Raw genomic sequence first — 15,624 nt, 5'->3', positions numbered from 1 at the left:
TTTCAAAAGCAGTGGTCAACATGTTAAAGATCCTCAAGTGGGAACATTGCTGACTCGTTCCAGAAACGCTGGAAAACTGTGTTAATATGCAGCGCCACCTAGTGGAGGTCAAGCTGACCGAAGTTCAAAGCTGTGGATTTACTGTTTTGCTGCCATTGTTACATATCTGAGTTGCTAGAAATTGTTCTTGCATTGAGATCTGCTCTTGATTGAAGAAGGGGGATATTTGCAGTTGCGAGAAAGGGGATGTGTAAACATAAAAATATTCATAGTTCAGCCTTTAAAACCTTTAGACTGAACAAGAGAATATAAAGAACTTTGTAGGGATGATTCTTTTATGTCTCTTTACCCATGAGTATTCCTCATAGGCTGTCTTGCTCAACAGACACTCACTGCCCAGAAATTCCAGTGGAATGTGGGCCTTGTATTCTCGTCTCCCCAGAAAACCAGTGGTAGCTGATTACTCTGACTTTAGGTAGAATTCTTAGACAGCACTCTGCCCCTAACCTGGCATAGTGCAAGATAGGCTGTAAACCTCAGCCCATTAAAGATAATAACAGATATTAAATTGCACTATTAACTCTAAGGAACTGTATCTATGTTAGCAATTATTATTATTTTCAGCCACTAAAAGATTAATGACAATGGTAATTGCCCAGAACTGTAGTCTCTGCCTGTGTACATTTAAATGCTCTTTGCTCTTAATTTGACTTAAAGTGTTTTCCTAAAAAGCAAGAGCTTGCAACATTGGAGTTGTGCCTCAAATGAGAATTGAATAAAGTCAATATGTAAAAGGAAAACTAAGTATTTTGAAAATGACCTTTCATCATCACTTAGTATGGTCCAAAAGCAGAACTGTTTTTTTTTTTCTTTTATTTGTTTTTTTTTTTTTTTCCCTCTTTGCCTAGGCTGTGGTGGAGGCTGGGGGAAGAAATCAGTGTTTTGAAGCTTCACCAAATAAGAGTAATTGGCATGCTAGATTTATACCTTTAAAAATGATTATTGTAGTTAACACACTAAGATGCGTTTTCAGGAGGCATGTGGGCATAAAAACAAAAACAGGATGCCTCAGATTCAAGTCACTGTTCTCATCCACACTCCTGGGAATTGCTTTTTGACAAGAATCAAACAAGATCAAATAGAATGCGAGAGCTGAGGCTGGAGAACTCATCTCCTGACCCCCTGATTTGGGCTCTTTGTTTTAGACTTGTTCCCTTGAAATCATGGATAAGTTCTGTTATGAGCAATGTCCTCCCAGGTCCCGCCTGCAAGGCAGAGCCTGGCAAGCTCCCTGTAGTGTATTTGATATGCCAAAAACAGTAACAACACATCTCACAATGGAGGTGTTACTGGTGCCCACTCAAGCAAATCCATGAACAATGGGAGGACAGTGCTACAGTGATAACTTCACAATCACAATCACAACCATCCTGTTATTCGTCGATTGCCTCGAGCAGGCCCCAGTAACGTCTCCTTCATCCTAGCCCTGAGATTTTTTTTAAAAAGTGCCACATTCAAGGCTCTTTCAGAGTTAGGAGAATGAGACCCTTCATTGTTACTGGTATTTGGCATATTGGGTACGCCACGGGGAGTTTGCCAGACTCCGCCATGTGGGCAGGTTATATTTGGTAGCCTGCCAGTTTGTCCAAAGTAGGAATGAGATAAGATGTCGCTTCCGGGAGCTGAGTGTGATAATCTCTGGATCCTGGCCGTTGTTGGGGTTATACAGCAGTTGGTGGGTGTAACTGTCTAGCTACTGGCAGGTCCAGTCCCAAACCATGCAGGTTTGGAGATCTCAGCCCCGGGTCCCACAGTGATACCTTAGTATATAAAATTCTCCAAATTTGTAGCCAATTGGTGGGGGTGGGGGTGAGGGTGGGGCATCAAGAGAAGAAGAAAAGGGTTCATTAACCTGAACAGGCTCAAAGTGGTCCTTTAAAAATCAAAGAAACATCTTTGGACCATCTCTGGAGCGTTAAGGAGCACATATTTTACAAGTTGGTTTTTTTTTTTTTTTTTGTATAGGCATTGCAGAGATCACTGTTGACAGCTTTCCCTTGTAGCCTGTAAACAAACTGTATGGAAAGACTTGGCTTTGCACCAGAGTGCTTACCTGCCTCCTTCCTCCTTCACTCCCACATGAGCATGGTTCATTACTTGGCTTCATTTGAAGTCTGAGGGTAGAATACTGTGATTAATTTAAGTTGTCCCCAGAAAAATAGGAGCCAGTACAGCAAATGAATGTATCATAAACACCAAGTGGGTGTTTGTTATTTAAGGCAATGAGATGCCCCATTAGTATCCTATTACAGGTTCAAAGAAAACTCCCAACTTGGGTGGCGTGATCTTAGCCAAAGGGCTTATGGGTAGCTATCAAAATCAAGGTAGCAGCAGCTAGAAATGAGCAAAGCATCATGACTACAAAAGGAATCCAGACAAGCCAGCACTGTTCATGCTCAAATTTTCCTTGATTATTGACGGCCATTGTGTTTACTGGAAACATCACAATTTTCTTCAAGGTCATGGTCCTCCCGTTGTTCATAGATTTGCTCGAGCGGGCCCGGTATAACGTCTCCATTGTGAGACTTCTTGTTACTGTGTTTGGCATATCGAATACATCACAGGTAGCTTGCCAGGCTTTGCCGTGCGGGCGAGATACTCTCGGTAGCTTGCCCGGCACTTCGAGAGGGGCAGAGGAATCAAACCTGGCTCGTCGGGGCCAGCTGTGCGCAAGCCAAACGCCCTACCGCTGTGCTATCGCTCCAGCCCAACAGGTTCAAAAATAAAAAAAGAGGGGTCGGAGTGATAGTACAGTAGATAGAGCATTTGCCTTGCATGCGGCCAACCCGGATTCAATTCCCAGTATCCCATATGGTCCCCTGAGCACCGCCAGGAGTAATTCCTGAGTGCATGAGCCAGGAGTAACCCCTGTGCATCGCCAGGTGTTACCTAAAAAGCAAAATAAATAAATAAATAAATAAATAAATAAGAGGGGCTGGGATGATAGGACAGTGTGCAATGACCTTGCACTCAGTCGACCCAGGTTCAATCCCTGGTACCTCATATGATCCTCCGAGCACTGCCAGGAGTAATTTCTGAGTGCAGAGCCAGGAGTAACCCCTGAGCATCGCCGGGTGTGACTCAAAAAGCAAAATAATAAATAAATAAATAATTAAAAAATAAAAAAGAAACAAAGGTTTAATACCAGTCGTGAAAATGAACAGAGAGTCAGGTGGGGGTTTTCTTTCCAAATGGGGAGATTTTGTGACTCTTAGTTGACTTGAAGCTAAGCTATTGAAGTGAGACAAATGAGGCAATACAAGTGAAAGTGCTTTGAACATCATAGAGAACAGGTCCTCTAAAAAGCAAGTTAATTATTATTATTAATTTTGTTATAGTAATTATTATTATGATAATATTATTAAATAATTTTAAATAATAAGTGATAATTATTAAAATAATTGTTGTATAACAATATTTAAAGAAGGCCTTTGATTCTGTTGAGACGGAAGTGGTCATTGAAGCCCTAGCCCATCAGGGCATTCAAGCCCAATACATCAAGATCCTCCGTGAATTGTATTGCGGATTAACTACCAGGATCTCACCATTCTACAAAGAAGTAATCATTGATGTCAAGAGAGGGGTTCGGCAGGGTGATACCATTTCACCGAAACTCTTCAGTGCCACCCTCGAGAACATCATGCGACGACTGGAATGGGAAGGAATGGGAGTGAAGATAGATGGTCGGCAACTACACCACCTCCGCTTTGCTGATGACATCGTTCTAATAACACCAAACATCAGCCAAGCAGCACAAATGCTGGCCGACTTTGACTGTGAGTGTGGAAAGGTAGGACTACAGCTGAATCTTACGAAAACAATGTTTATGAGAAACAGCCTCGTTCCTGATGCCCCATTCGCTCTCAATGGAACGACCATCTCCGAATGCAACAGCTATGTGTACCTAGGTCGAGAAGTCAACATGACAAATGACCTGGCACCCGAGCTGTGCAGGAGGAAGAGAGCAGCTGGGAATGCCTTCAAGGATGTCAAAGAAATAGCTAAGAGGACGAAGAACCTCAGGCTCTGGGCACATCTCTTTGATTCCACTGTTCTTCCTGCATTAACATTTGCCTCAGAGACCTGGGCCCTACGCAAACAGGATGAGAACGCTATTCAGGCCTCCCAAAGAAGAATTGAAAGAGCTATGCTTGGAATATCACTTTTCACTCAAATGAGAGAAAGAATCCGGAGTTCCGACATCCATCGACGATCAAGAATCAGGGACGCTGTCTTGTTTGCCAAGGTGTCAAAAATCAGATGGGTTGGTCACGTAATGAGATTTAAAGACGACCACTGGACTAGAGCTGTTACCGACTGGATTCCACGGGATGCCCAGCGGGTAGGGTGTTTGCCTTGCACATGGCCAACCTGGGTTCGATTCCTCTGTCCCTCTCGGAGAGCCAAACAAGCTACTGAGAGTATTCCGCCCGCACGGCAGAGACTGGCAAGCTCCCCATGGCATGTTTGATATGTCAAAAACAGTAATAACAAGTCTCACTATGGAGACGTTACTGGTATCCGCTCAAGAAAACTGATGAACAACAGGAGGACAGTGCTGCTACAGTGCTATTAATAATAAATCATTATTATTATTATGAATCTAGGGCTAGAGCGAAAGCACAGCGGTAGGGCATTTGCCTTGTGCGCAGCCGGCCCAGCTGAGCCGGGCTCAATTCCTCCACCCCTCTCCAAGAGCCCCGCAAGCTACCAAGAATATCTCGCCCACACAGCAAAGCTGGCAAGCTACCAGTGATGTATTCAATATGCCAAACACAGTAACAACAAGTCTCACAATGGAGACGTTACTGGGCCCGCTCCAGAAAATCGATGAACAACCTGAGGACAGGGACAGTGACAGTGATTATGAATCTAGTTGTCTCTCTGGTCGCATGATTATAATATCCATCTGGATGAGGGTTTCTTCAACTGTGTGGGGAGATCCTATTTCCAGACCGTGATATGGCATTGACCCACTTTGAAACTTGGGCTGGGTTGTCCACTTCTATTCTTCTATTGTATTTTGTTATTGCTGCTGTCATGTGTTTGATTATTTTTTGCAATTTTAAATTAGTTTCACAGCATTTTTTGAAATACGTACCCAGAATAAAATGTCCTTAGACCTCCTGCGTGAAAATTGTGTTCTATGATCAACAAAGTTTTAAAAAATAAATTGAATTTCATGTGCCTTGCCAGTGAAGGCTCTGAGAGGTCCTGCCAACAACAACAACAACAACAAACTATTTAATTCAGCATTAATCAAAATATCAAAGGGCTCAGTTAAAAAATATATATAGATATTAAATTTCATTAATATTGCTGTATTGTGGGCCAGACTGTGGGAAAGATTTAGGAGAAGATGTCCAAGATATTTCTTTATTTAAAATGTAGGGCATTTGCCTTGCGCACAGTGTGCCCTGCCAAGCCAAGTTCGATTCCTCCGCCCCTCTCGGAGAGCCCAACAGCTACCGAGAGTATCTTGGCCACACGGCAAAGCCTGGCAAGCTACCCGTGACGTATTCAATATGCCAAACACAGTAACAAGAAGTCTCACGATGGAGACATTACTGGGCCCACTCCAGCAAATCGATGAACAACGGCAGGACTGTGACTGTGACTGTGACTGTTTTGTACCAATGAATGCACTCAACATAAAATGGTACTATTTGGAGGGAAAAAAGAAAAACACATTTTTCCCTGCACAGGAAGAAGATATAATGATAAGAAAAATAAATAAAATATTTAGACATAAAAACTCTTTAGACAATATGATTTTTTGAAAAAATGCACTAAATGAAATTAAAATAGGTGCTGTTGGGGCTAGAGTGATAGCCCATCAGTTAGAGCATTTGTCTTCCACATGGCCAACTTTACTCACCAGCATCACATGTGGTAACCCAGTCCCTGAGTGTAGAGCTAGAAGTAAATTCTGGGAGTGACCCAGAAACACAATTAGAAAATAATAAAATGAAATAGGGTATGAAGATACTATACAACGAGTTAATCACTTGCCTTGTAAACTACTGTGTAACTTTGCAAGGTACTATAGAGTGAATAAGTTACTTGCCTTGCAAGCAGAGGACCTGAGTTTGGTCGTGGCATCACCTGTGGGACCCCAAGTACTGCTAGAGTTATCACGAGTACAAAGCCAAGAGTAAATACAAAGCACAGCAGGGTGTGGTCCAAAAATAAAAGTGGAGAAAAGAAGAGCTTTTCTTTCTTATCTTGTGCCTTATCTAAAGTTTGGAGGTTTTAATATTATTATGCAGCTAGTTCTCCAAGTGGCCAGATGTGTTTTCATTCTAGATCTAGAAAATAGAGATAAATTTAGGTAATGTGATGATAATACAATGATCTACACTAGCACTGAGGATTATGTAATAAAATTGCTATTGTAACCCGAAGTCTAGTACATAAAGTCACTCCGAAGAACAAAGGTGATATTAATCATAAAAGTGTGAAATTGGTGCTAAAATATGTTTGTTTTAAGGTAGAGATGCTGTTTCATACTGCTTACAAGGAAGGAAGAATGAATTGAAAGTATATGAGAATTCTAAATGCCCTTACAGGATAATGATGTTAGTTCTATAGGTGGGGTTCCATAGAAGTGTTTTTTTTTTTGCTTTTTTTGGGGGGGGGGTCACATCCAGCGATACTCAGGGGTTTCTCCTTGTTCTGCACTCAGGAATTATTCCTGGCAGTGCTTAAGGGACCATATGGAATACTGGGGATCAAACCTGGGTCGGCCACATGCAAGGCAAGCACCCTACCTGCTATGCTATCATTCTGGCCTGGTTCCATAGAAGGTGAATGGCACTTGGGCTATTTTCCACTGTGAATTCTGTTCATTAGAATGAGACACATATTTTGAGTGTATTAGTTAGTACCCTAACTGTTTCACTGAAGAGAAAGGTAAAAATCAACCATGCTTAATTAACAAAGAGGGATTAAAGGTTTGCTTAACAGAAAATATGGAGCAGATGCTAAATTCCAAGTCCTATCTTAAAAGTATAATGCTTACTGTTCCGGTGCTCACAGTTCACTGGAGAGCACATAGCTATCTCTATTTTACAGTGTAAATTCTGAGGCACAGTGTTTAGTTTCCACACATAAGTCATAAAGGCAGATATGAACTCAATGTTTTTATTTCCATCACAGTTTCTTTTTTATACAATTCTACTATGCTGTGTTCTCCATCTGTAAGGTTTACACAGGGGTCAAGTTGTGTAGCTGTTTACATTCAAAGAATGCCACAGAATTTGACCTTTCCGTTCTTTAGACTATTCTCTTCAGGTTTAACTAAATCCTCTGCTTCCAGGAATGTCCCATCAGTTCTAGAATTGGGCTGGAGCAATAGCCCAGTGGTAAGGCGTTTGCCTTGTGTGCAGCCAGCCTGGCCCAGCCGGGCTCGATTCCTCTGCCCCTCTCAGAGAGCCCAGCAAGCTACTGAGAGTACCTCGCCTGCACGGCAAAGCCTGGCAAGCTACCCGTGACGTATTCAATATGCCAAACACAGTAACAAGTCTCAAAATGGAGACGTTACTGAACCCGCTCAAGCAAATCGATGAACAACGGGGGGGTAGTGTTTGTTTGTTTTGTATTGCTTATGAAACAACAGTAAGATATACTTATTGTTTCTCTACTAATGAATTCCACAGTCATTACAGTACTGTGTGTAGTTGACTTTGCTGAATCACATATCAATCACTGATTAATCATTATTCTCAGCAAAATTGACTATTCTGAATGACAAGACTACAGACTCACTTCTTGTGCTAAGAAAGGAAGATTGTAGCAAAGGTTTACTACAAGAGATAAATTTGTCTTTCAGAGATGAGCATTTAACAACCATTATCAGAAGAATTGTAAATAGTTGGTCTGGTATGAGATATGGTTACTTTCCATTTCCTTTTATTTTTGGTGTTGGAAATAAAAGTCATATCTTATACATGTGTAGATATAACCGACTATAATAAAAACCTTAGCTTGTCTTGGGCTGGAGCAATAGCACAGTGGGTAGGGCATTTTCCTTGCACACAGCCGACGCCAGTTGATTCCTCTGTCCCTCTCGGAGAGCCTGGCAAGCTACCGAGAGTATCCCACCTGCACGGCAGAGCCTGGCAAGCACCCTGCGGTATATTTGATATGCCAAAAACAGTAACAACAAGTCTCGCAATGGAGACATTCCTGGTGCCTGCTTGAGCAAATCGATGAACAATGGGAGGAGTGTGCTACAGTGCTACAGTTTGTCTTAGACATAACATTAAACTATTGAACAAAATTCATCTCTGGTCTCTCCACCCCAAAATTTTATTTTACAAAAATATTTCCAAACTCTAGAATAGGCCATGTTTAGGCTTGAGTAGAAAGAGGATATGAAATCTTTTAGATAAGAACTTGTTCCTTTGGGAATCATGAGTTTAATGTGATCAAGTCTAAATAGTAAGCCCATTTTCTTCGATATAGGTCTCCAGGTAAGTCTAAGCTGAATTGTTGAGTGATGGGTTGGTAGAGAGAATGTGGACAAATACCACAATGAAAATTTTAAACGAGAAGTTAGGTAGAATTTTTTCAGCAGTGGATATATTGCCAAGTTAGATTGACAGCTCTCCTTAAACTGCACAAGGCTAGAGGATGATCCATCTGGGAAGATCTGAATGCTGAACTGCATGCAGAATCAAGAAAAGTTTCTTGTTGTTCTTCTACCCTTGTGCTTTTGTGTATGTCTCTTGATTTTCTTTGTTTTGGCATTTTGTTTTTGAAAGGTATATACCAATTCCTGCTGCCTGGGCAAAGGGTGAAAGGCTTTCTAGGCATAGTATTCCCTAAAGAAGAAAACCAGTTTTGGTTTGTGTCAGTCTCGGGCAGTGCATTCATTTCTCTGAAATTCAGAATGGGAGAAGAAAGGATTTGGAATTCCCACCCTTAGGGTGATTCGCTCGCTCCCTCCATATTACCTTTGTCTTGTTTCTATCTCCCAGAACTGCCTGAGTGCGAAAACATCATAAATTATGCAGGTTCTTTCCCCTCCTCTTTTGCTTGAGGTTTTCAACGTAACTTCTGAGAGCAAAGGTTTAAATAAGCAATAAAATCCTTGGATACCCACTAACATGAAGATTAGTGTTCTGGGGTTCTCAGGTGAATGTTTTCCTTTGGGACCTCTGGAGGTTGCTGAGTCTCAGGGTACTGTTTCTCAAATATTAATGCTAATATTAATCACTCAGGGATCTTATTAAAATGTGGACTTTTATTTAACAGTTGAAGCCAGAGGTTTGATGTATCTAATAATCCTGCTGCTGGTCTATACAGGGCCCTGAAAAAATGGAGGGCTTGTAGATGCTCCCTCAGGCCCTTGAGCTTTTCTTCATATTCATCCCAAATAAGCTTTCTAAGCATGCACCATGCTTGGCAAATAGATCAGAATGATTCGTTTTCCACAGGCATATGATTCCAGAAAGTATTCCTCAAATTATCTAATGAGGCAATTTAATTATAACTGAGCTACCAACCGTCTCTCTGTTCTATTTTCTCATGGCCTTATTCTCTAACCCCACACATAACAAAAGAAATATATGATTAACACTTAACTAATTATTATTCTACAAATATGCAAAAGAAAATTCTTTTCTATTCTGTAGCAGTGCCTAAAGCTGCCTTTTTGGTGTCCCTCCCTAGATTCCACACTCTTGAGACACCATAAACTAAGTTATAACATATTTCTTTTACTTATCTTTCTTCAGGATATGCATGTCATCAGTACAGATGAGAATCAAGTGTTCGCAGCAGTTCAAGAATGGAACCAGAATGACACCTACAACCTCTACATCTCAGACACCCGGGGTGTCTACTTTACCTTGGCCCTTGAGAATGTCCAGAGCAGTAGAGGCCCTGAGGGCAATGTCATGATCGACCTCTATGAGGTATGTCACGAGGCATATGTGGCTCTGAGCCATGGGACTGTCTAGACTGACCAGTGAAGGACCAACATTGGTGGTTTCATGATTTAAGGATTTAAAACTAATCACATTAGTTCATACTTCCTTAAGTGACCTCATTCCATTTGGAAGAACATTAGGATTTGCAGAATGTTTGTACTAGCTAATGTGCAAGTCATAGAACAATCTGGGAGGGTTTCCTTTAGACCAAAAACCTGAGGGCTTGGAAGGTGGCTGGGGAAGTAGACAATCCAAGGGTTTGGAGAAGAGTGATTACAGTATAAAATTTAAAAATCATTTTGCAAGGCCTACAGAGTGTCGGGGTGGTGAGCATTGGAGAAATTCCTTACCTCCCTCATGAAGAAAGAATGGAGGGCTCACCTTTGTACAATGGTATTAGAAGATGTTCCTTCTACATTTGAACAAATTTCCCACTCAGTAACCTCCCTCAGTTATTTTCCATCCTCATAGAAGATCAATAAACAAGGTAATATTAATAGGCCTCCCATTCCTAAACTGTAGGAGAGGGAGAAAAATAGATTTACCAGGCTCCCCTAAGGGAACTGTGTGTCACTCTTTCTTAAAATGACAAAATGCAAATAAAATGATTATTTTGCATATATTATTTTTCTATCTATAAATACTATAATATATATTTTCTATAGTATATATGAAATATAGATTATTATTATATAATATCTATATACCTATAATATAAATCATGTGTATGTTACATCAATTCATTTTTATGAGAAGCACCAACACATTAATTGCAATTTATATGCTACTAATCTCATAGATAGGTAGAAATCTACTATTTTGAGATAATTTTAGCCATTTGTCAGCTTTATATATTCTCTGAAGATTTGTAATGGCTTATAATGATCTGTGATAAAATATATTCAGGATTAGGAGAGTGCAATCATACACCTATATTCTTAAAAAACATACTGAGTCAGATATATACAGTTATAATTATGCTATCATTTAGTTGCATGTAAGTTGATAGAATCAAACTTTATTTATATAATGCAAACAAAAGAATCAGATCTAGTATCTCAAAGGAAAAAAAATAATTTCACTAAAGAAATCTAAACCTACCAGTATAATCCCTTATATTCTTTATCTTTTAAGAGTTGGTAGTGGGGTTTCCTTCCAGTATCTAGACTTCTCTGTATGTGTGAAGGTGTGTTAATAATGGCCAATTTAGTGTCCAAGTATTTGTAATGGAAATTGTAGTAGACTAGCATAGGACATAGCTTTCACATATAAATTTAGAAAAATCTACTGCAAACTTTTTATGCATTCGCAAGTTTCTTCCACTTCCGTTTCTGCCCATGTTCCAGATAAATATAGAACAAGATATCTCAGCCTCAAACTGAACACATATTCTGGAAAACATTTACATAGTCTGGTGATTTAGTTTCAAATTCATGTCAGAGAAAACTGTGGTTTAGAGTAGAAACTTTGGAGGCAGATTGACTAGGCATATATCCTAGCTACCCACATGTATGTATTCATGAAACAAATTCAATGACTTCTGAACTTCAGTTTCCTCACTTAAAATATGGATATAAACTTAGTACAAACTTGATAGAATTTGTTTCAAGGTTAAATGAGTTCATCTCAGCGAATAAAATACATTTAAAGTTAAATCATTAAAACAGTGTGTGTAGTGCTTAGGAAAGTATAGAGAGTCTTATTAAAATTATGAGACAGTGACGTTAAGCCTCAGTTCACTGTCCTATTCTTATAGTCTTTAAATCTACCCATATTATTTAAATGTCCAATGCGTTCCCCTATTTTTGATTACCCCTTCTTCCCCTTCTTCCTTTCTCTTACACAAACTAGTTGTCTTCTTATAAACAAGTATAAATTTCCATATTTATTTCCTCTTTTGTAATAAAAAGGCCTGTACAAGTATTGTGCCCAGCTTGCTTTATGATTTGACATTTTAAATAAAAATAACCTAAATATTTACTGAGGATAAGTAGGTTGGATACTTGGTGCTATAAATTTTCACTTAATGCAAAAAATAACTCAAATTTTGCGTATTCTTTTACTTTTATCCAACACTGACAATGGAAATATCTTGTTCTGAGTACTAGGTTGATAGGAAGGCAAAGCAGCAGGACCAGAGTAATCAGTCCGTTGGCTTCTCTGATTTCAACTATATCCTTGGCCTCCCAAAACTATGCTCTGATTTTCAGGCTGCTTTTTTTCCTGATTCTCTTCTCCCCCCATTTCAAGTCAACATAGAATAGTGTCTCTGGATAAACTGTGTTTTCTGCCAAGTTATAGACCATTTTAATTGGTCCCTTGGTGATGGAAGAGATGACAGATCTGGACAGGAGTGACTTGCAATGTCCTGTTATTTGTGACTGTTTTCAGGAATGATTTGGTGAATTTGAACATGGCTAATAGATACAGAATGAGAAGCAGAAGCAAGGTGACCTCTCTGGACACAGGACACTGTTTTTTAGTTAATTCTTGTGTTTCGTCTTTGTGTCTCTCCTGCAGTTCACTATCTGTAGGGAAACTGCTGGCTCTTATTATCATCACTTTGAGCACTTTGACTGCATTATGTAAAGGTGTTCTGCATCCTGGGGCCAGAGCGAAGAGTCTTTGTTTTATTAGCCTGACAGTTCACAGCAACTTGAATTGGAATTGATGTGATCAGTGCAGCAGTGCCGTATCTGCTGATTACCTAGATAGAAAGAATATTGGCTGACACTGAACCTGGCACAAACGTTCTTTAAATCTGATTGTTCTGGCTAGCAGGAAGCTGAAAGCCATCCAGCATGAATTTTCCAGCAGAATTGCAATGAATGATGAGTGCTTAGAGATAAATGAAAAGTAAAAAAAAAAAAGATCCATAAATGAATTAATAAGGAGAAGAGATGAGGAACATCCTAGGAGAGGCTGACACATATAGGATATATGGAGTGTATGCCAGCTCATATTTGGGGTTGACTGAGAAAAATGGTCTTTGTATTTTACTTGTGTGCCTCCGCATGCCAATTACTTGCTCTTCCAATATCTGTTTGCTCTTTAAGCTGTTTTATAGAGGTGAACTGTATAATGTGTGTGCCTGATGAGTCTGTGTATTAAGAATATATATTGTTGAGTCACTGTGGGAAGTGTAGAAGGAAGTCAGTTCTCATTAAAAGAGATCTTTTTGTTCACACACTCATTGCAACCTTTTGAAAGCTTTAGTTTCTCTCTGCACTAGAATGATACTTGATGCCCGTGCTTGTGGTGAGATAGGCGGGTGTTGGGGACAGAAGGTTGGGGACCACCTCAAATGCTTTCGTGATTGAAATGCCAATATTCTCCCCCAGTGTGACAGAGAACACAGATCTATTCAAAAGTAAATAAATATCGATGGTGAGAAAATAGCTCAAAGAGCCTGCCTGATATATTCAGACTCTGGGTCCCCATCGCAGCAGAAGAATCCAAATTAAACAAACAAACAACAACAACAACAAAAAGCAAATATATGTGAGCAACACAGCCACTCTCTACACACTCAAACAAGCCTCACCTATTCACTATAGGAATAGTGAACCTATTCCTGAACATCTCATAATTTACATCTCTAATACACCAGGAGTAACACACAACACATTTAATTGGTTTTAAAGTAGAAGACAACTAATCTTCGGGGTAAACATATTTATACAGATATAGATATAAACACACAAGGCTCAACCTTTAACAACATGCTACTAATCTCATATAGAAGGACTTAATGGCCCCTGGGTGAAAGACAATAATCTTTATAAACTTTCCTCTAAGGAAAATTTTGGATAATTTTTAGTGGATTATTCATAACAAGCAATACAAAATAAATTATTTCGATTCTGCTTTGGGGAGAGGGTTTGGGGTTCAGGATGGAAATATGGTGGTGGGAAGGTGTAATGGTGGTGGGACTGGTGTTCGAATATTAAATTTAATCAAATATTGGGAACATCTTTATAAAAATAAAGTGTGTGTCTATATACATATATAGACACACACATGTATATGTATATATATATATATATATATATGTATATGTGAACAAGGAAGAATACAACAGGGTAGCACTATAGCACTGTCCTCCCCCGTTGTTCGAGAGGGATGGAGGACTCAAACCCGGGTCACCCACGTAAAATTGTTAAAAAGTGTTTCTGTTGGGACCAAATACTAGGCTGCTTGCTTTACCTGCAACTGAGCCAAATTCAGTCCACAGCACCAGTACCATAGGTCTTCCCCTGAGCATCATCATGTATGATTCCTGAACTCAGAGCCCGGAGTAATCTCTCTCTGTCTCTGTCTTTCTCTCTCTCTCCCTCTCTCTCTCTCTCACACACACACACAAGTGCACGTGCATGTGCGTGCATGCGAGCGTAAAATTGTAGTTCTGTTGATGAAAGATCATAACACTAATATATATCTTTGAGTGATTATGTGTGAGGCACTGTTTAAAATAATAACCTACTATTGTAACCTTTTGACACAGGTGCTATAATAGCTCCCATCTTACACATAAATAAGGAGTCATGGAGTTCTGTATGCTAATTTTGGAATATTACAGAGATAGTCACTGTCACTGTCACTGTCCTCCCGTTGTTCATCGATTTGCTCAAGCGGGCCCAGTAACATTGTGAGACTTGTTACTGTGATGGCATATCAAATATGGGTAGCTTGCCAGGCTTTGCCGTGTGGGAGAGATACTCTTGGTAGCTTGCCAGGCTCTCTGAGAGGGGTGGAGGACTCGAACTCGGGTCGGCCATGTCGGCCACCTGCAAGGCAAATGCCCTGCCCATTGTGCTATCGCTCCAGCCCCACAGAGATAGTAGGTGACAAAATTTGAATCAGCATCTTTGAGTATTGAAACTATTAACTACAAACTATCATGTCTCTCTGGATGTAGAAGTATTTAAGTTATGGGTCAAGTAGTAGCCCAAGATAAAAGGACCCTGGAGGGCAGGATAAATGTTAAAATACTTCATAGTATAAAAAACTATAACAGGAGGAAGAAAATAGTGAGGGAGGGAAATAGATTGAAACAAAAGCAGTAGATGATTGCTGTGAACCTCTTTACCACCTTCTCAACCCAGAGCTGAGCCCACAGTTAGAGCTAAACACAGGCAGTGTTATTGTGTGGTGGTTCTATTTCTTTCTTTTCTGGCAGATATTTTTGTGTAAAAGAAGCACAGAAGCAAATGTTCTAAAATGCCATCATTTGAGCAAAGTATAAATGTTCTAGGACATGGTATGGAATGGATAATACATTACTGCATATCTGCTAATGACCAGAGCAAAAGCAATGCTAAGTGTGACTGGGGTGTGTGATGCCTAGCGTATTCATCTGCAGAGGCTAATTAGAGGGGTATGAGAGTTGTGGACAATAGCCTCTCTCCTCTGGGCAGGGGATATTAATTAATGATAATAAAGAGCACTTTGGTTTAATGTACAATGACAGTTCACCCCAGCTGAGTGAAAAAGGGTTGTATTGTAGGCTAGCCACCTGGCTGAGACATTCAGCATGCACAGAATTTTTGATGGATCATCATGAAGATGCTCAATCAGTGACCAGTACATGTTCTCATGCCATGTATATATGTTATGTTTACCCTAATAT

At 39.9% G+C, this 15,624-nt stretch overlaps 1 protein-coding gene across 5 annotated transcripts in view; it reads left to right on the top strand.

Moving 5' to 3' along the window:
• SORCS1 (sortilin related VPS10 domain containing receptor 1) overlaps positions 1-15,624 on the top strand; it is a 606,810-nt gene that overhangs the window by 472,582 nt on the left and 118,604 nt on the right. For all 5 annotated transcript variants that reach the window (XM_056120469.1, XM_056120468.1, XM_056120465.1 and 2 more), the window contains exon 9: positions 9,801-9,980. In XM_056120469.1, coding sequence (XP_055976444.1) covers positions 9,801-9,980 — 180 coding nt within the window. The remainder of the gene's footprint in view (positions 1-9,800; positions 9,981-15,624) is intronic.

The sequence above is a fragment of the Sorex fumeus genome, unplaced genomic scaffold (genome assembly GCF_029834395.1).
Source record: "Sorex fumeus unplaced genomic scaffold, SorFum_2.1 ptg000043l, whole genome shotgun sequence".
Lineage (NCBI taxonomy): Eukaryota > Metazoa > Chordata > Mammalia > Eulipotyphla > Soricidae > Sorex > Sorex fumeus.
This window is presented reverse-complemented; position numbering and strand designations above follow the sequence as displayed.